At 38.1% G+C, this 21,464-nt stretch overlaps 1 protein-coding gene across 14 annotated transcripts in view; it reads left to right on the forward strand.

Annotated features, from left to right (window-relative positions):
- The window catches only part of Scalloped (TEA domain transcription factor 1 homolog scalloped), a 160,016-nt gene that overhangs the window by 98,318 nt on the left and 40,234 nt on the right, over positions 1-21,464 (forward strand). For 13 of the 14 annotated variants that reach the window (XM_072899240.1, XM_072899236.1, XM_072899242.1 and 10 more), the window contains 2 exons: positions 16,800-16,924; positions 20,733-20,871. In XM_072899240.1, the coding sequence (XP_072755341.1) occupies positions 16,800-16,924; positions 20,733-20,871 (264 nt within the window). Of the gene's footprint in view, positions 1-6,056; positions 6,414-16,799; positions 16,925-20,732; positions 20,872-21,464 lie in introns of those variants that run through there. The other variant, XM_072899246.1, reaches the window with a different exon arrangement.

Consider the following 21,464-nt stretch of genomic DNA (forward strand, 5'->3'; position numbering starts at 1 on the left):
AGAGAGCGCACAAAAAAACACTTCATAATAATCGACCTTGTAATTATGACGGTTGCGCGATGAATTCGTCCCTGAAATTATTCTCTTTTCCGGCTACGTGCGAGAGGATTCAGAAGTCGTCGTTGTTTATTATGGATGTATTACGTAATCGTATTGGGCGCTTAGAACGTGTATGTGTTATCGTACCAACTAGACAATCGTCCAACCTACCTATCTGAAGCTGAAGGATCATAAACGGAGAAACGAGAGAGGAGGCGGGCTTTCGAAGCCTCGGGACCATTTCCACGAAGAGGATTCTAATTACAGCCGTGGATGATACCCCGTTTTCCCTGCGTTTATCTTTCCTCCCTTCCATCTCTTCTCTCTTCAGCCTCTCGTTCGATCCATACCCGTGGAATCGTATCGAGAACCGAGAGAACTCCCTCATCTTCTCTCTCTCTCTTTCTATCCATCTACCAATGTCTCTTCTCTTCTACCTTCTTTCGACACGAGCTCGTCGGATGGATTGAGTTTCGGTCGACTTTTTTTGTTCTTTTTTTCTATCCCCTTCCATGACGCACGCTAGGCGGCGACGACCTCACTAGGAAATCTAATTTCGCGTCTGCTTTCCTTCCGCTTCCAACGATTTTTCTTTGTTTTGCATGTCGCGCGGTCAGTCGATACGCGAAAGACCGATAGACGGGGACTCTGAAATCCACTGCCAGATGAAAAGCCAGCAGTGCGAGCGTGTCGAAAACTCGAGAATGCTGAAATATTTGTACGAAAGGGCTAATCACTCGTCAGAAAGTTGCACACTGATTCTTCGTAATATTAAAAAATTAAAAATTTTTATAATTCATAATAACGTTAATGCTAATTTTATGCGTGTATATAAAAAAAAATATATATATATATATATATATATATAAATAGAATTATATATGCTATAAGCATTTAAAAATTTTAATTCTTAAGGGGATCCAAAATTATCGGCAGAACATGAATTACAGATTTTGAAATTCTTCTTTTTGGCTACGAAGATTGATAAATCCTTCTCCAAAATTAATAAAGTACTTATAAAAACAACACGCGGGAGCTAATAATTTCATATTAAAATGATAAAAAATTAAAAAATGACAGTTACATCGTAACAATATTTATTTAATATAAAAAGTTCTACGTTATGTCCGTGCAAGAGATATAGCGTCCGCGTTTGGAATAATATAACAGAATATTAGTAAACTTTTGGAAATGACTTTAAAAATCTAGTAAAAAAGATTTTTAAAATCTATAAAAAGTTACTCTCGTGCATCTTTGAGTGTGCGAGTTTGAAACACAAACTTACGTCAGACATCATTTCTAAAAGTTCACAAATATTTCTTCATGCAATTCCTAACAGAAACCTATCTTATTTTGTGTATATAAATTGCAAAACTTTTACATTAAGCAAATATATTGTCATGTTAGATTAAATTTTGGCCGATAATATAGAAGAGCTTTTGGATCTCCTTAAAATTGATTGATTAAAGCTTCTTTTATCTATTCTTTTAGATAGCGTCATTGTTTAATCTAATGCAATAAGGAAATTCATTGTAAGAAATTATTTATTTCAATTTTATTTATTTTGACTAATGCTGGTTATTTATTTTAATTATTTGAACACCTCTTTTAATTTTTCATCTATTTTTATTTCTGAAATTAATCTTTGTGTCCTTAAGATATCTCTCTCTCTCTCGCTCTCTCTTTCTCTCTTTCTCTCTTTCTTTCTCTCTATCATTTTCAACTGCTCAGTTATGCGTGTAGAGTTAATGATACTTGGTTTTGGTCATCGATCAGCGTTGTACATGAAATCTTTGTTCGTCCGGTTGATTAATTCTTCAAATTACCAGAGGGAACCGGCTCGTTTACGCGTGTCTACCTCGGATAATCCGTGGTAAGGCACTCGGACCGCAAGATGAGGATGTAGGGCGAAGCATGGACAAGAATGGGAGAAGGTATACAGGCTACATGGCTAGGAGATTTATTCGCGAGTTTATCCCGTCGCCACCGAGTGGATACGAGATGAGCGCGTGGAAAGATAAAGCGAGAGACAGAGAAAGATAGAAGGAGAGAATACTCGGTAAGGAAGGCGGGGGTGTTTGCGGGTTGAACGTCCTCGACATCGAATATAAATAGCGTCCCGACGTCCGTCTACCTCTTTCTCTTCGTCTTCTCTCGCGGCTCTTCGTCTTCTTTTACGTCTTTTATGTCTTCTTGCTTACTTGACCCAACTGATCAAATCTTTGCACGCAACGTTGACACTTTAAAAACTCTCTGATTATTCCAATCTAATGTCTACTATTAACGCAATATCAAAATCTATAGATTCTGTATCGATCATTATTTTATGGGGAAAATGTGTTGTCGAAATTTATTATACACGGTTTTATTTATTTGAACAGAGAAAAATATAGAATTTTATTATATCTGTTTATTATTATAATGATTGAAATTGCATGTGTGAGTGTGTATGTGTAAATAATAATAGCAACATACACGATGAGTTTATAAGAATACGATTTCTCGTACATTCTGTATACCTTAAATATTAATGATTGATACAAGTATAATACATATATCGAATCTTTCTTTCGCAAATATTTGTACCACTTCGTGGAGGAATACCTGAAACTGGGAGCTCTCGCAGATTGCACGCTGATGAACTTTCCGAGTGGGCGACTTAAGCCGCCAAGCGGAGGCACCGAGTCGGCGAATTATCGCCGCGAAAGCAGAAGCAACTTGTCTGGTATGCCAAAATCGATAAAGCGCATCCACCTGCTCTCTCGCTCACCGTCGCTGCTACCGGCTGATTCTCCTCGGAAATTCGTTCCACCGACAGCAAGATGCGATTTATTAGCATTTTATTAGGATCTCAAAATCGCTTTCGCGTTGTCGTTATCAGTTGATCGTTCGGAGATATACCTACGTTGACCGGGCATTTCACTTTTTTTTCTCGAAATATTCTAAACGCAAAGAATATACGTTGAATTGACATGTCACGATGATGATAAACGCGACGATCGTCTGGCACGAAAAGTCGCGTGTGTCTATCCTGGCGAAGTGGGTTAACCGGTTCCTCGCTATATATATAATATAATGACGCTCCGGATAAAGAGAATTAAACCTAGAATTAGCATCTAATCGGTTGGAAGGTTGGAAGAGTTGCCCATGTGAAACACGCGGATGTTCACGTATATTTTAGTTCCGTTTTTCATTCAACTTGCTCGTCGCGAGCGACGTTGATTTTATCAGATCGCAACGCGAAGAGTATTAGCGTAGAGTCTCGAGGATATATGGTGGTGGGAGGATGTCTCAGGATTTTCAATCTTAGTTTTAAAGACTATTCAAAAAATTCGATATCATAATTTTTCCTTCCAGAAAAAATTTCACCGAAAGAGCAATTATTTTAAAAATATTCGGTATTGTAATAATTTCTCTCTTAAAGTAAAATCTAAATCTCGAATTAAAATATTAAAAAAATAAGTGTCGCGAAAATGGATCATAAAAGTTAATAAAAGCATTTCGATATTTTTATTCAGTAATTTTTAAAGTCAAACTTAACTAAAATACAATTTTTATAAATTCCTTTCTCTCCTTTAATTATATTTTATCCTTGATCTAATTATTGTCCTGACATTAATTTTTAATTAATCAATGTCTTATCTTAATCTGACCTCAATGGTCGAACGAGCAGCCGATAGATGCTCGACACATGTAATGGCTATTCTTGAGGTTCTATCTCAAAAATGAATCTGCCACGATAAACTAATGGGAATTAAAAGGAGATAAAATCGCTCTTCTCCGTGGGAGGAAACGAGCCGATCAGCAGCGTCTCTCGGCATTTCGAGCGGCGACAGATCAAACGCATCGAAGCCGGTCGCTCCACATCCGAACGCGGAGAATTTCTTATCGATGAGTTCCAATGGGCGGGGAAGGAGTTACCACAAGTACGAGGGCTAATTGAATCGGGCCGATGATCGAGCTCTGACGTTCAGATACTGCACTATTCGAGTGCTCTTGCCAAGAAGATAAAGTCGGCAACAGAGCGGCACCTTGACCCCGAGCCTCTCTTCTTCTCTTCTTTTTTTCTCTCTTTTTTCTCTTTTTTTTTTCTTCTCGTAAAAGACCCCGCGAGAGGAGGAACTGAAGGAGCCGAGAATCTCCCTCTTGCATCTCGGAAGAGAGAGCAATAGCGTAATTACCGTGATCTAGTTCAGGGGAATAAGTCTACAAGATGATTGCAGACTTATCTTCGAGTCTTGAATTCATCGAGTTTCTATCGTTTTATCGATAAAATTTGTGAAAAAATAAAATAGAACTCTCTCGCTGCGACTTCTCTCTTTCTTACTCCTTTTTTTTTCTTTCTCTTTCTATTCTATTGAATAGAATCAACATTGGAGAGGAAGTTCATCTAGTCTGCTCTTTCTTGTTTCACCCCTGCTGCCAAAGATATATCTATGAAACGGAAGAAGGTCACGATATTATTTCTTTTTTCTCGTTATATCTGTCTACCTATTTTTCTTTCTCGTTCTACAACCATCTCTTTCTTTTTCGTTCTCTCTTTCATTCATCCCCTCTGTATCGCCGGTAAATACAACAAATCAAGGTTTTCAATTAATACTTTGAAGTACTAATGTTATGTAATAGATACAAAATAAAAAATGGCTCAAGAATCAAGTCTGTTTGTAATAAAAATAACTTGCATCCAGATCGATCGTTTTTACTCGATTTACAAAAGCTTCATAATCTATATGTATGTATACATATAAGTATAGTATAGTATCTCGGCCGGTCTCGGAAGGTTAAAAGGAAGTGGCAGACAGCTCGCGCGACTGAATCGCTGATCCGTCGACTAATTGACGGATCATTATCGAAATCCAGACGAGAGACGGGACGACATTGTCGGCTCTACGGAATTGCCCCCGGTAGGTTACACATACATCGTTGGAGGCCACGGTGTGCGACTATATATGAGATCGGCGGCGTGACACGAGGGGATGGTGCGGCGGAAGAAAGAGACAGGGTTGGCGACGTGGTGGTGATGGTGGTGGTAGGAGAGAACGCGGGGTCGGACGAAGGGAGGATGGAAGTGGGATATGAGGGAGCTGCCGGTTCAGCTGCATTAATTAAACTAGCGGAGGACAATGAGCCTGTCTGCCGGCTCGCTTGCCTCGCCGTGTAATTCACGCCTCTCACGGGAGAAGAGAGGAGAGGGGCCCTTCGACTTTGCTTTCCAGTTTGAACCTTCCTACGACCCTTAATTACCTACGTCTTTTCGCTTGTCTCTCTCTCTCTCTCTCCCTCTCCCTCCCTCCCTCCCTTCCTCCCCCCCTCTCTCTTTTTCTTTCCCTTTTGCTTTCTTTCTCTATTTATTTATCTAACTCTCTTCGTAGCTCTTTCCTTCGTACTTTGCTTCAGCGCTTGCGACCCAGCCAAGATTCACCGGACCTCTCTCCCGTTTTATTGAATTATAACATCTCGCCTCGCGAATACTACCGTTCGTAAAAGAATTGTTGAGACCTTTGTTACTAACTGGTAGTTTTGATACATCATGCTAAAAAAATTAGATTACCACGATTTTGAAAAAAAAAAAAAAAAAAGTTTTTTATTTCAAATCCTCTTTATATAAATTCAGAGACGAGTTTTAAATTTTACGTATTGGACATTAATATGTATTTTCATAAATAAAACTCTACATAATTCTACAGTATTTTGATTAATAATCTTTTCACATATATTTCATCGGAGAATACCATAATTCAAAAGTTAAAAAAAAAAAAAAGGAAATAAATTTAAATAAATATTTTCAAATATTAATTATTATCTTGAATATTAGTACATTTTTTTCTCTCTTTCTCTTCTTACTCGTATTAATATCGAATATTTTTTGCACTAGATAAATATCTCTTTTAAAATTCTTTTGACATCTCCAAATAATATTTGCATTAAATAAAAATTCTAAAAACATATATGAATTTATTTTATTGATTTAATCTCGACACACACACACACACACACACACACACACACACACACACACACACACATGCTAATAATAGTACGATACAAATATGTCACGAGTAATATATGGTAACGTAAATAAGACATCGACTTGCTGCCTTGCACGTTCATAACATAGTCGAAAGTCAAGGCGATCGATTACAAATTGAAGACGCTAATTTATACACGGTTCGACGCTCAGGCCTCTGCCTTGACACCTATCGTCGCCCCTACAGTCATTGCTGTCGCTATAGTCGTCGCCGTCACTCGGGTGTGTTGCTTATTAACTCGCTCAAGTTTGCCAACCGAGCTACAACGGCTAACAAGGTGAACAATGTTTGGCAATTATCTCGGTTAAATGATCCTCCTGAGATGCGGCTGCGGCATCCTCCTAGGTACGTTACCTAAAACATCCACGCATCCAATGTACGTAGTATACATGCATTGTTGCAGGGTTTCCGATTCGAATCAACTTCCTTGAAACAACGTATGTGCAGAAATACAAGATATAACAAAATAGTTGTTATGTTAATATATAATAGTATTGAGTTTATAATAGCGGCTTTTAAGCCACGATTTAAATCACGGTTTAAAATATGTATGTATATAGAATGCATATTGAATTATACAATATTATTATTTAGGTAAAATTATGTATATTAAAATTTTTTCAACTTTTTATAAAAGCTAATAAGAAGCGTATTTAACATAATTTGAATTAATTACATTAATTATATTGATATTGATTATACGTAATAGATATTGGTTTTTATAAAATCTTATCATCTTCATCAAATCCTTGTAATCGTATTTAGATCTTTCATTTAAATGTTTAAGAGTCTAATCTTACACATTCTTATTTTTCTGTATCATTATGCATACTTGGCACTCTCGCAAGAACGAGAGAATGAGTTTGCTCACCTTCAAGTCAACTGTTGCAGAAAATCAGCGTTTGCGTTCATCGAAGCGCGAATCTTATAGATTCTTACCGTGCTTGGAAGTAACCTATCTATTTAAAATTAAGTCTATTCGTTAGCGTAACTGGCAGAAACGTTATCTTACATAAGAAATTACGGTAATAATCGTAGCGTAAATAGCGATCGCGCTTACGTATCGCATTAATTCGCGCAATACGATTTTGCCGCTCACTCTCGGGTTTATGAAAGTAGTGAAAATGACTCATTGTCAGCTAAAGTTTTTGGACACGTGAAGAATCGGATAATAAAATTAATATAATATAATATAATATAATTTGATAAAATCCAGAATTCCAGAATCACAAAATTAAAAGCAGCAGTTATTTTATCGATAGACAAAATAGACACGGACATTAGTGTCACGTAGTGTGTCCGTAAAATATCGAGTTCAATGAAATGGAATCAGTTGTTGCTATACAGAGAACACATCTGTCAATGGAAAGAAAAAGTGCATTTTCCGGTTATCTGGGACGAAATCTCGCATCTGGAAAATTAAATTTGACAAAATTATACGGGACTGAATCTGTTAGAAGAAAACAACGGACAAAGCTGATTATTCGAGCTGTTTACGTCACTCTTAATTCCTCTCGCCGTGCACTTTCTGGCCGGCGCCGACGGTGCCGACGGTGCCGACGGTGCCGACGGTGCCGACACGTTTCCTGTTTTCTTCGCGAGTGTATCGCCGACGCATAATGTGAACCCGCGTAATTACGCGAATTATGCCGCGTATCGACTTTTATATCGCCAGACTGCCTGCCTCTGCTCGCGTTCTTATTCGAGAGACGCAGCCACGAAACGGCGATCTTATGCAAATCGATTAACGGTACATCCACGCGCAGTATTCTGCCTTTTTCTCGACGTATAAGGCTCATATTGGCTGATAAATATTCACCGAATCTCTCTTTCTCTCTTATACGTCTGTCGGTTCGTTCCTCTCTTTATACCGTCCCTTTGGCGGACACATCATTGCTCAGGGGTCGTTAAAATAATGAACTTCTTAATAAGAAGGAATTCCCTGCCTCCGCTCCGACGATATTTCGCAGCTGTTTGACGATTATCTTTTTGTCTTTTAAAATACGCTGCTGAAATTAATGAAATCAAAATATCGTTAGAGTTCGCTTTCGAAATCTGTTGTGGATAATTGTCGAGGAAAATTGTTAAACAGCAGTTTCGCAGATGTAACCTAACATTTTTTTGTGCATTAGAAATATGTAAATAGTTCACATTCTTGCTCCGTTATATCTGTTTATACATATTTCCTGTGAAAATAATTAATATATTTTACTTGAATTTGACACTTGATACGCTCCAACACAGAAATTGTTGAAGATATTTCGTCGTACGCGATTGTAAAAGATTTGATTTACTTCATATGTTTCGTAAGTTGTCGTAAAGAAAAAAAAAAAAAATTGATTACACGCGATTATGTCGGGCTGCGTCAAAGTAACACGATCTCTAGGTCTCGTTCAATCGTCATCGTACGAAACCAAACAAGGATCCTACCGGACGATGATCCGCTCGTGGATCGTGATCCGAATCGACGAGAGGTGCCGCCGGCAGTCGCTTTGTCGTGCCTCGATCGTTTTTCCCCTTTTTTGACCGTGCAACGACACGAGAACCTGAATGACGTAAAGTCAAGACGAGATAGAAGATCTTAGAGGGAAAGAGCGAGGAGAGAGAGGAAAGGGAGGCAACGGAAACCGGTTGTTGGCCTCAACGGCAGCTGTCTTCTCGGCGAAGAGCCGGGGAAGAGCGAAGAAACGCTACACGCTCGATCGACGGCTTCTACGCGTTCGTCGAACTAGCTTCTGAAAACAAGAAGGAGAGTTTCGGTACTCTAGAACATCTCGGAGGGAGAAAGAAACAGAAGGAACAACTCCCTCGCGCTTTTGTTCTTGCTCTATCCCTGCCTTATAGTCGTGTCATCCTCGGGTTTCTCCTCATTGTTATTCGCTGTATCGAAAACTGTAAATCAACACCGTGTATAACGTTTCTCCCACGGGACCGAGGAGAATCAGCTGTTCGGCTTGACAGGCAAAATCTTAAGGATGAAGGAAGCTGATGGAGGAAGACGAGTCGAGTTAATTATCTCGATGGTGGATGGAATGGTGAAATTATCGATATCGTATAAATCTTGCAGCCAAGGAATAAATACTGTATATGTTTTCTTATTTGATAGGAAATTTCTAAATAATACACATGTTAAATTACTATACTCATGCGTCATATTTGATTTTATAAATTTAAATAATTTCCTTAAAATTATAGAAAATATTGAATAAAAATATTGATAATTATAAAATTACAATAGTTATAAAGAATCGAGTCAATCGAGAATTAGAGTTTGCAATTTTTTCGACATACACATTTTTTTCATATTCCTTTATCGTTTTCCCTTCTTCTATGTCTTTCATTCTCGTCATCCTCAGAATTTCTCAACATTGTCCTCTCGACGATTTCTCTACTTCTTCCTCAGTCACGCTCTCAAGTTCCCCGCTCGCTTAAGTTTACCGTCATATTTGCCTGACACACATGCATACAATCTCAGTGTTCGTCTAGTTCGCGTCTTCTCATCTCGAGAGCTTATTACGCCGGCAATGTCGCTGCGGTTTTTGACAGAAGATTGCATTATTCGTCATTAAAACCGTATTAACTCAGCCGCGACACGCGCGGTAGACGCAGGCTGATGGAATTACGCGAATCGCGAGGATTCGATATTAATCCCGTTGCCCGTTCTAATTTCAGTCTATGCCGATTATTTCGCAAGAACGAGTATTTCGGTACCGACTTTAATGTATTTCAAAACGCGCGGAAGCGAAATAACACTGTGGAATTATTCCCGACGCATTCAAAATTAACAGTTGTTATTACGTACATACGTCATTAGCTTCTAACAGATGTAGCGTGCATAAGTTTATTTTCATATTCTATTTATATACATTTATGCACATTTATACAGCTTATGTGTATTTTCCATTTTTATGTACTTTAATGAAAAAGAAAATTGTACAATTTCTTGTTATTAAAAAAAAAAAAAAAAAATAAGACGTTATTTTTTTAAACATCCAATATTTCAAACACTTTTAAAATTAATCTTTAAATTATATTCTAGTACTTATTTGTAGTACATCTGAATTACCTTCGAGAAGATTCTTGATATTTAGTTGCTTGTGACTTAAAAAAAATGAATACTGTTTCAATATGTTTTTACCTCAAAATCAAATATCAAACTCAATATCAAATTGAAAAATTTGCAATTAGAAAAGGGCGTAGTTGCAATATCTTACATAAATTTTCCACTTTACGAGCGCGTTCGCCGTCGTCTCGAAAGTAAATAGAACGCATTATATTGCGCGGCCCCCGCAAGTTTCACGCGTGTTTAGTAATTTTCTCTTTACCTGCGCTCTCGTTTTCTACGAATATAATGCGGTTAATGATTCTTCTCTCGGTTCCCTGACGACGGCGAGACCGACGGATCGCGCTCCCCGTTCTTATTCTCGAGCATTCAATTATTGACTTCAATTCGGGGCCGACACACATTAGCATAGCTCTGAATAATTCATGGTCGAACGGTTAATCCTGCAATATGTAAATTAATCCCTCTAATTGCGCGCGACAATACGACGAGCGTTACTCTCCCCCCCCCCCTCCCTCCCCCTCCAAACGCAGCCTCCAAATTATCCGATTTATGTACATATTCCTGGTTTACTTTAACAAGACGACAGCATAATTTTCTCGCGTCAGCTTTACAAAGTATTTCGTTCCGGAAAATTAGTCGCGAAATAATGGTGTTTAATATTCCGTCGTTCAAGATTTTCAATTCGGCTGGATGTTGGATGCCGCGTTATTTTTCACGGATCTTTTTTTTTTTTTTTCCTTCTCTCCCGCGGGATTTCAACCTTCGATGGAATTATCTCGTTCCAATTTACTCCGGGATCCTATAACGAACTGGTCTCTCGGAGGTACCCGATAATTACCGCGGCAGTCTCCGCTAATCGCTTTCGTGCAGCGCGAATCTCGCTCTTGAGAGAGCCGAGTCACCGTTTGATTTTACGACGATTCCCACACCGTGATCCTTTTCCGCGCATATAATAGACAACCGCGGTGGCCGTTAACGATGCGGCGAATGCGCGCGCGACACACATTGATCGTGGAAAAACATTATCGAGAGACCGGGACGAGAGAGAGAGAGAGAGAGAGAGAGACCCGGTAAAACTACTAATTGAAGAGCTCGCGAAAGTGGCTCGCGTTTGTTGCGATTTCCATCGCGTTACCTCGTTCCCGCGCGCGGATCCATTCTTTGCCGGATGCATCGAACTGGTTCCCGCTTATCGTATTTTTTTTTTTTTTTTTTTTTTTCTTTTTCTGCTTGCGAAGTATTAAAGAGGTGAACGCGCGCCGTAGCTCGGTGGAATCGCATTGTTTCGTTTTTCTCTCCCCGGGCGCGTTCCGAGATCTGCCAATATTTTCCGCGCGATCTCTCCTCCCCCTTCCTCCCTTGCCCCCTCTCCGCTCTAGTATTCCCCGGGTTACCCTTCTCGCTAACCCATGCGCTCTCGCGAAAAGCTTCAAGTGCGTTTATTATTTTTCCCTACTTTTTCCCCTCGTCCCTCCACTCGCGGCTGGCGGCGTTCTGCTTGCGTCTGCTTTTCTTTTCAATCGCTCTAGCTCCAAATACAAGAGGGATGATTCACCGCGCGCTCTCTTGGTTCTGGTAGAACGTGAGTGAATACATATCTGCGAGAACGCGATATGAGGGGAATATCGAGCTCGCTGTTTTTCATTGAACCGTGCGGCGATTAATCACAATCGCGCGTATCGAATAGACGCGCACCTGTGGCTGCGAGGCGAGTTTTTCATCGCTCGGTTGACACGAACGTCAAAGAAATTGAACAGCTTCACGCGAGAATACTTATTTCATTATCGACAATATTAGTAATAATTAGAATTTAAATTAATAATTTAAATTTTCATTAACCAATAAATTGATATAAAAAGAAAACAAACATGTATTAAGTATAAATATAAAGGTGTAAAAGGGAAATGTATATTAGATATAAATACAATAATGTCAACTTTATTATATAATCCTCGATTGAAATATGATTATAATATACGAATAATTTTCATAATTTAGACATCAACAAACGTTCCTCTAAATGAAATTGTATTGATATTTAATTGAATTAAACACAATTTTTATATTCATTATTCACGTCATAATCATTATTGTACGTTTGTTATATCGCGTTAAAAATATAGGAATGTGTTAACACGGCACAATAATTTCCGCGTAATCGTCGTTTCAACAGCTTGTACCTTTACACTGCTTTTACGCGATATTTTATCTAAACTGTATAACGGACGCTGGACGATTAAGTCTGATTCGTCGCGCTCGATTTATATAAAGTTGACTATATCGCGCACGCTCTTTCACGAACTTTTTACTTTGCCTGTGGCTTTGCGCACGTATAATTGTCCGATAATATCGAGACGTGGCTCGTGCCAGAACCGATTAGAATTCTTAATGGCTCGCACAAAAGGCGGAGCGCGTCGTCTCTTAATAAATTTTGCGGCGCGGCAATTCGTGGCCGGCATCGAGATGATAATTAATTTTTCCCGGAAATTTACGTGAGAGAGAAAAAAGTCTCGTCACGGCGATATAAAAATGCTTACGGTTTTGTCGCCATTATCTAAAGTAATGTCGCCACTGATATTATAACATTATTACAATATCTTATCATCTCTCAACACACTCGCTTGAAAAATACGTCACTCGACGTGACGTAACTTCTTCTTCCTTGGATTCTTCAAATGATTTTTTTTCGTGATAAGAAAAACGTGAATCTATCGATAATACTTTTTGTAAAAGATAGAAAACTTTGTACAAGAGAAAACTTTCTAAAAGATAGAGAAGATACGAAAAATATAAAAATTTTGAACAAAAAGTTTTTAAAAAACACAGATAAGAAGATCCGGTTTTCAATTAACTTTAATTAATTTCGGAAACCTTCTTAGGAAAAACTAAACTATTCTCTATTTTAAATATTATTTTTAAAATTATAAATTACGTAACTCTTTGGCATCTTCTTGACAAGGTCAATTGTTACATTTTTTTAGATCCGCAAAATGTACTCGACAGGATAAAAGGATAAAGTCAAGTGTGGAATAACCGGCAAACTAAATCGACTTTTCTACTTTCATACGATCGGTGATAAATAACTATCAACGCTTCGGGAAAGATTCGCTGGCGGTTATGAAAAGGTCTCCTCGAGACCTCCCGAGTGCGTTATCGAGCACATTGTCGTTGTCGTCATCGTGGCTAGGTTACTATGTACGTACATGTATCTGCAAAGGTGTGTTTGCACACGTTATACGCTCGGTACGGCCAACGTAGGGACAAGAGAGGCGATATATAATGTTCCGCGATATTAAACGGGACGCATTCCACCGAAGCCACCCTCTGGTTCCTGCTATGAATGCTTCTACGCGACCCCTGTCTCCTGTCTCATCCTCCCGTTCTGCCTGCCGCTCGCCCCCTCGTCGACTACCTCCGAAAAGCGGAACGAGAGAGAGAGAGAGAGAGAGAGAGAGGGAGATAAATAGATGAATAGAGATAGAGAAGACAGACCTGGCCTACTCGACCAGGGCCATCCCCGAATGGTTATACGCCAAATTTACAACTTAGCCAGAGCCACTACCACCACGTACATGACTATTCACCATCACCCTCGCAAAGTGCAACTGATACATTTGTCTATATATATGGTATGAGGATAAAGCGAAGGACATTTTCCTGATAACGAATTTGTCGAGAGATCTATTCGAAGTTTGAGGGAATCAATTGCGCGAAATTTTCTATAAATTTGCTGTAATATTTTTTAATTGAACCACACAAAGATGAGATAGAATTCGAATAATTTATACTTTGCTTTTGTATTTTTCTATCAATACGTGATATTCTGAAAAGATTATTATAAAAAGCCGCAAGCTTTTCCATAATTTTATTATTCTAATTGTCAGAAATATAGTATTTAAATATACGAATAAATAAAATGATGAAATAATGATTAACAAAAATTACGATATGGAGTTTTTGAACAGCTCTAAGGTTCAATGCACACGCGATATACTACGGAACTAAACTCGCAAGAATGTGTTGAAAGATGGACATGGCGATCTCATTCTCGCGAATGTTCGCGACATTCCAAAACGTTCTCTCCTTCTCTCTCTCTCTCTCTCTCTCTCTCTCTCTCTCTCTCTCTCTCTCTCTCTCTCTCTCTCTCTCTTTCCCAAGTTTCTTCATTCGTCGCATTGTTGCAACCTCTACTACGAATGTTCTACATTACCCATAATTCTCATTTCAGTAGATTCTCGGCGAGATTCAGTAATTTAATGGTCTAAACATAGTTGAATTAATGTAAAGTATCAACAAAGCAGTATCAAGTGTTGAATTAAGAAAGTTTATTTAAACAACGTCTTTGCAAACTTATAAAATCATATTTGTCAAAGAGGTACAAACATATGACACGTATACGTATATATTTTTCGCTCATTATTTACATCATATTTATAAGTCATTTAAAAAATATTTATAATTGTGATATAAATTTGAAAAAACTTTACAGAGATGCAAACGCAAAAAGATTGGTATCGCTCTGCGTGTGAAACTATGTATCGTTATTACAATTAATTAAATATCACTTTAAGTGTTCAGGTCTCTCTCTCTCTCTCTCTCTCTCTCTCTTCAAGTAGAAAGCTAAGCAATTTACTGAATCCGGTCTATTCGATCAACGCGCCCGCGCTCGCCACCGTCCCTCTTCGCGAGCCGAAAATTTGTCGCGACTCGATCATTACTCAACAAGCCGGACCGGACCGGGAGAATCTAGCACCGTAATATCCTAGCACCGAGCAGAACGGATAACGGGAGAAGGACGTGGCACGTTCGCGATCTCTACCGCGATCGTGGTAGTAGCCGCCAGGACATTCCGAGGTTTCGTCGACGAGAGAGCGAACGAGAGAAAGAGAGAGAGAGAGAGAGAGAGAGAGAGAGGCACCTCCCTCTCAAAGTTCCTGCACCCTATCACGGCCGTGTGCCTGGTCATACCCTATCCTTCATTTGAACATTTCCATCCCTTGGTGGGTAACCTCCTCCACCTCTCTCTCTCTCTCTCCCCCTCGTCCGCGAACACGCCGAATGCAACCATACGTCATCCTCTGTGATCTATGTTTTCTGCCCGTTCGTGCACGTGCACACGTGTAAATGCACACATATCGGCGCGCGCACATACGTAACTCGTGCACGTGCGTCTCGCGTCTCGCGTCTCTATTAAGGCACCGCTCATTTTGTAGACTGCATATTGCACTCGCATATTCACCGCAATGATATCATCCGTGCATTTTCGCGAGAAGCATATGTATCGGATAATTGACTTGCTCATCTTTTTAGAATGTCACCACAGCCATACCTTTCAAACACAGGTTGACCAGTTCTTTATCAGATAAAATGCGCTAGATATTTTAAAATATTTACTATACATTTCCGTGGATAAAAAAGTAATACTACATTTATTCTAAAGAGTAATGCATTTTTTTAAATCAGAATTTTTTTGCAAGAACGTGACATATTTCCTTGTAAACGCGTAACACGAATATCTGGTGCGTATAATTAACAATTATCCGTCTTGTTTCTCCCCGACAACTGGGATATGGTCGGCACATGCGCGCAAACCTCCGCGAATGATTCTCCGATGAATTTCGTCATCGCGATGAATGCTACAGGGGGATGAGAGAGGGGGGGGAGGGTGTAGAGAGAGAGAGAGAGAGAGAGAGAGAAAGGGATCGAACGAGGACAGGGGGAGGTAGAGGGAACACTCGGCTTTCGGGGGTGGTTGTTGCTACGGATCGGGATTCGTACCGCCACCGGCAACCCCGCCGGGGATAGGGGTCTCTTCCGGGGGTTTAACACACGCACTCCACCCCCGGTAGGCGGAGTGTACCGCCCACGAGTTACCCCCACCTGCCATCGTGGCACTGATACGCGATATCAGCGAACACTTGTTGCTCCGACGAGCGTAGAGAGCGACGACGAGACCGAGTACCGTCTCTGTCCTCTTCCCCTCCGCCACCCCATCCCCCCGAAACCGCGATTTTTTACGTGCTGATTTTTCTGTCATCACTCCCACTCCCTGAACCCCATACGTATACCCCCTCTTTCTGCCTACTACCGTTTCCCGTAACTAATCCGATAGGATAATATTCCGCTCTGTCGAAAACGAGTTCGCCGCACGATGGCCAGCGGAATTAATTCGTTATTTCACAGCGCGTACATTGTTAGAAACAATAACGCACGTTAAATTGGGAATATATATGCAAGGTATTCTGGAAGTACCGTAATGGTTTTTATGGTGAAACAATGAGTGATGGAGAAACTTTATAACTTTTCCCTATATTGTGATTAACACATCATTATTAAACTATTTAAACTATTATTATCGACGAGATATTATTATTGTAATATTAGGTGTGTAATATAAAATTAGATTGCTCGCTTCTGTTACACATATCGCTCTTTATTTCAATAACTTTTATTACCATTTCACAAACATATAATTCTCCTCTACTATTCCTCCGATACTATAAATAATTCTTTCATGGGAAGTTAATTTATGGTTATTACTTTCTGCTGCGCGAAATAAATTCAGGTCATTTTCGTAATTTCATTTCGCGAGCGTCTCACAGCTTGAGACCAGGATTTTTCCGAGAAAAGTTAATAAACCAAAGTTGTTCCTCGTTTGTTTGCAGGCAGTGCGGTGGCTGCAGCCGACACCATTTCCGCGCCGTGGACCCCCGCGAGTTCCGGGCCGCCGCCCGACGCCAACGGCTCCGGCTCGGATACGAAGAACCTCGACGTTGGCGAAATTAGCGATGTAAGTCAACTGTGCCAATTAAGAACGGCCAAATAAGAAAGCGTAATCATCATGCTTTTTCTATTTTAATTAATTATTTCAATTAACTGGTGCGACAGGAATTCGAAGAAGCGAGCTTTTTTCCGGCTCGCGTTTATCTTTGTGATGGAGAAATACAACCCTTTTAATTATCGTAGGTTAAAGTTAATATAAGTAAAGGTAACCGAAGGATAAAAATTTGATAAAAATTAATTTCAAAAGATTTTTATCAAAAATATTTCTAAAAAAAGAACCCTTAATATAATATAATGTAGCGTAAAAGATTTCTTATAAATCTGCTTAACATATATATATATATACAGGGTGTCTTGTAATTGGTAAAAAGTCTGCTAATGGCGAGATTCTTGAGATCAAATGTCGAGGCGTCAATAGTTTCCGTTATAAATAATTGAAAATTATTTTAAATGATTGAAAAAAATTCGCTTCTCGCAAACAAAACTTTTTGGAATTAAGAAATTATCAAAACTACATTCTTCAATTAATTTGACAGATAGAGTTTACTCTAATAGAATTTAATTTAAGGCTTAATTACAAAGATTTATAACAATAAAAATTGGAAACTTGCAAAAAATGATGACGTTTCTCGATATTTTCGCTGAGGAAAAATCGTCTCCAAATGATTTCAAGACGCTGTCATTAGCAGGTTTTTCAGCAATTACAAGACACTCTGTGTTATAATTTTTGATCTCGTAGAATTTTTCAAATTTAATGCATATAACAATTTTTTTCGAAAGATATTTCTGTAAGTTTTTCTCAGACATCTTAAAAAACTGTTTATCTTTTATTTAATTCTAATTTTGATGCCTTCAATTTCGCGCTGTGAGCGAATGCAATCTCGTAACGTAATGCGTGTCAAACAAATGGTCGATCGGTTATTAAAACCTTTCTGTTTTCGAGCACGTATTTCCACTCGTCTACAGTTATGGCATAACCATCCTCGATTGGTCTTGGCATCCGGTGTTTCTTATCAAACTCCCCGCTCGCTCGTGAACGACCGCGTTAGCGTTCGCGTAATCATCCGCACTCGCAAAACCTAGTTAGCCTCAACACGCTTCTCGCTGGTCGGCGGAAGATTCATCTCTCTCGCGTGAAAGAAACGTACAATTAAATGCCGCGTCTTTAACAAAGTCGTTAGAAGCTTATCGACCGCGGATGCTGCAGACGAGTGAGTGCCACTGGACACGCGAATATCCGCTTTTGAACACCTGGCCGGATGTCGAGGACTCGGTAACGTCACTTTGTTTGACCCCGTTCTTAAACGGTCATTCATCTTTCGTCGTTGCAATCGTAGCACGATGTTGCTACTGTCATTCGGTATACCTACAATCACTGTAGTGATTGTATTTTTGATAATGGATTGTTTTGATATTTGTGTTATTCGTTATTGTAAAGAAAAAAATATTTATATATTTGTATAAAATGAACCATTTATTACATAATTTTAATTGTTTTAGTTGTTTCTTATTTTGAATAAAATTCTAGTTTTTTTTTTTCAGACAATATATATGATGTACGTAATTCAAAAAATATATTCCATAATAATATTTTTTCTCTAAAAAAAATTGTCCAATTTTTATCAGAAATAATCTTTTTTTATCTAAAATGAAAAATTAACAATAAATAGAAGATAAACACATTAAAATAAAGTCTATTTTGTATAATATTTTTTAAATTTCGAGACATGTTTTTATTATAAAATTGATTGGGTATTTCTTATTGTATTATTGCTTTTTATAAAACTTTAAATATTTTTCTGCTAATATATGTTATATATGTAACTTGGCTTTTTGATTAAATTAATTAGTAGTTTTAAATTAATTAAAGAATAAAATTTCATTATTTTTTACAGAATTTAATTAGTCATATTTAAGTTTCAATATTAAGATAACTGTATAATTAGAATATATTTTTTATTTCGGCAGAGAAATTATTTTATAATTTAATAAAGAATTGTAAGAATTGAATCTCTTTTAAAATCAGCATATAAATTTTATAAAAAATCTGATATCACTAACAATAAGAGATAGAAAATTGAATAGTATAATTTATAATTATTTCTCAATGTGTGCATAAGATTAACTTTTATACAGAAAAGATTTATCCATCAAAAAAGTAACCTTTAACTGAAAAAATTGTGCAACAAATTCCAACAAAAAATTCTCTTAGGGCTTTGCTGTCTTAAAGATTAAATTGGTTATTTTTATTTTGTACAATTTATCTGTGTATATATTTTATTGTAATAGAACTAAATAATTTTATGAAAATTAAGGAAATTACTTAAGCATTAATTTATTATACATATATAGTTTTAGCGCTTGTAAATTAAGTTAAAAGTCTAGAGCTTCTCTTTCTTTCTCTCAAAGCTAGATGTTGCCTTTGCAATTTAACTTTCTTCCTTTAGTCTTTCTTTTGCATTTAATTTCGTCGACGCGATGAAAAGACATTTAGACATTTCACTCATTTATTATTTATCGTCTACTGTTATCTGTTACTTATATATTATTTATTGTAAGTTTTTTTATTTTTTATTTACTTGAAACGAGATAAAAAATAATATTCCTTTTTTTTTGTTTAATATTATCGATAAACTGTTCTTGATTTAGCAATTCAAACGAACGGAATATCAATTCGCGGTAGAGTTTATCGATGATCTACTCTTACAGCCCTCGATCTTCAAAGCAGACGAGATCAAATCGAGGACTTTTTCGTACCATCTGGAGAGTCTCCCGTTCTGGATTGCGTGCTCGACGATATTATATCGAACATAGCGAACGTGACTAGGGTTCTTGGAACGGACAAGCTTGTGTTTCCTCGCACCCTTTCCACACTTCTCGGTATCTAAATGCCCGGGATAATCGTCCGTTTCTCGGCTCTTCGTGCAGCACGGAGGTTTTCGATTCGTTGAAATTCCGGTTCCAACGATTACCGTAGACTCTACTAGGTGTTGTTCCCGTGTATCCCGTACATTCGCGCAAAAAACCGTCGACCCCCTTTACCAGATCGAAATAGAAGACATCCTGTGGAGCACCGTGCCATGAAGCTCGATGAGACGGACGTGCGTAAGAAATAGAACGCGAGACTTTTTTCGATTTGACTTGAGAGAAAGAGAGGATCGGAGGCTACGTTCCAGACGCGGCTTCGCGGCTCCTGGAGGTCCTTTAGCTTCGAAGGGAGCGTTGGAGGTCCAGCCACGCTCGCGATCGACCTGGTGGATAAATCGTACGCACGCGCGCGCGGTCAGCGGTGGAATCGTAGATAAATGAACTTTTCTCGTGTCGAACGTGCCCAGATCACTAAAGTACATCGTGGCGAAGACGAAATGCGATCGTGAAGAACGTGACAATTGTCGCGCGATGGAATTTTTGTAGCCTCGAAATACTGCGAGAATGCTTCGATCGAAAATTGGCAAGAGTTCGAGTTGCAGTACATGTTAAGAAAAAAAAAAAAAAAAAATGCACACAAAATGCATAGCTGAAATCGCTCTGTCGACTTTATCGAGCGTAAAGGATTAATTAATTATTCAAGATTATTAATCGCCTGCTCAAATAAAAATGCATGTACTATATCAAAAACTAGGCGACATTAATGTCTTATTAAATTTATTATATTTATTAATGTAAAATTAGCGAATTAATTTTGCATATCTTTTTCTATAAATAATAGCCGTTAAAATCTTATTAAAGATGAAAAACACATGACAATGTATTGTAATTGCAGTCCGCCCTCTCTTTTCTTGAATTGTTCTAAATTAGATGATCGTATTTTCCAGGACGAGAAGGACCTGTCGGCAGCGGACGCGGAGGGTGTGTGGTCGCCGGATATCGAACAGAGCTTCCAAGAAGCTCTTACCATATATCCGCCGTGCGGTCGACGCAAAATCATCCTTTCCGACGAAGGGAAGATGTACGGTGAGTCCCGCAATTTCCTTGTCTATCGTTCTTCTGTCTCTATTTTATAAAGACATTCTATTTTATTACAAATTTAAGATTTCATTCTCCATTTTATGCGTATACGCGATAAAACCATAAGAGTTGACAAACGCATTTCAGTGACAAGACTAGGCTAAATTAAATGGTATGCTCATAATATTTAAAAAATAATATGAAAAGCACGATATATATCCCCTATAGCTTTCTTTCACAAAATTAATATAATTATTTTTTAAATTAAATTTAAAATCATTTTAATTTAATTTATAGTTAACGTATAAAAGATTAATCTAAAAAAATATTAATATGAAAGAATAATAGAGAGAGAATTAATATATAATTCGAATTAATAGAATCAATACGCAAAAGATTTTATTTTTTTTAAATTAATTTACGAATTTGAACGATTTTAAAATAATGTAATTTAAGTAATTGACGAAATTGGTATAAAACTCATATAATAGCTTTAATGATTGATAATCGATTGAAATATGCTCGCGTTTTGGCAAAGTCTCTCTCGCTTGACGATTGAGCAAGTTGGCGTTTGCACAAAGTGCACAAAGACCACCATC

This window comes from Anoplolepis gracilipes, chromosome 9 (assembly GCF_047496725.1).
Source record: "Anoplolepis gracilipes chromosome 9, ASM4749672v1, whole genome shotgun sequence".
Classification (NCBI taxonomy): Eukaryota; Metazoa; Arthropoda; class Insecta; order Hymenoptera; family Formicidae; genus Anoplolepis; species Anoplolepis gracilipes.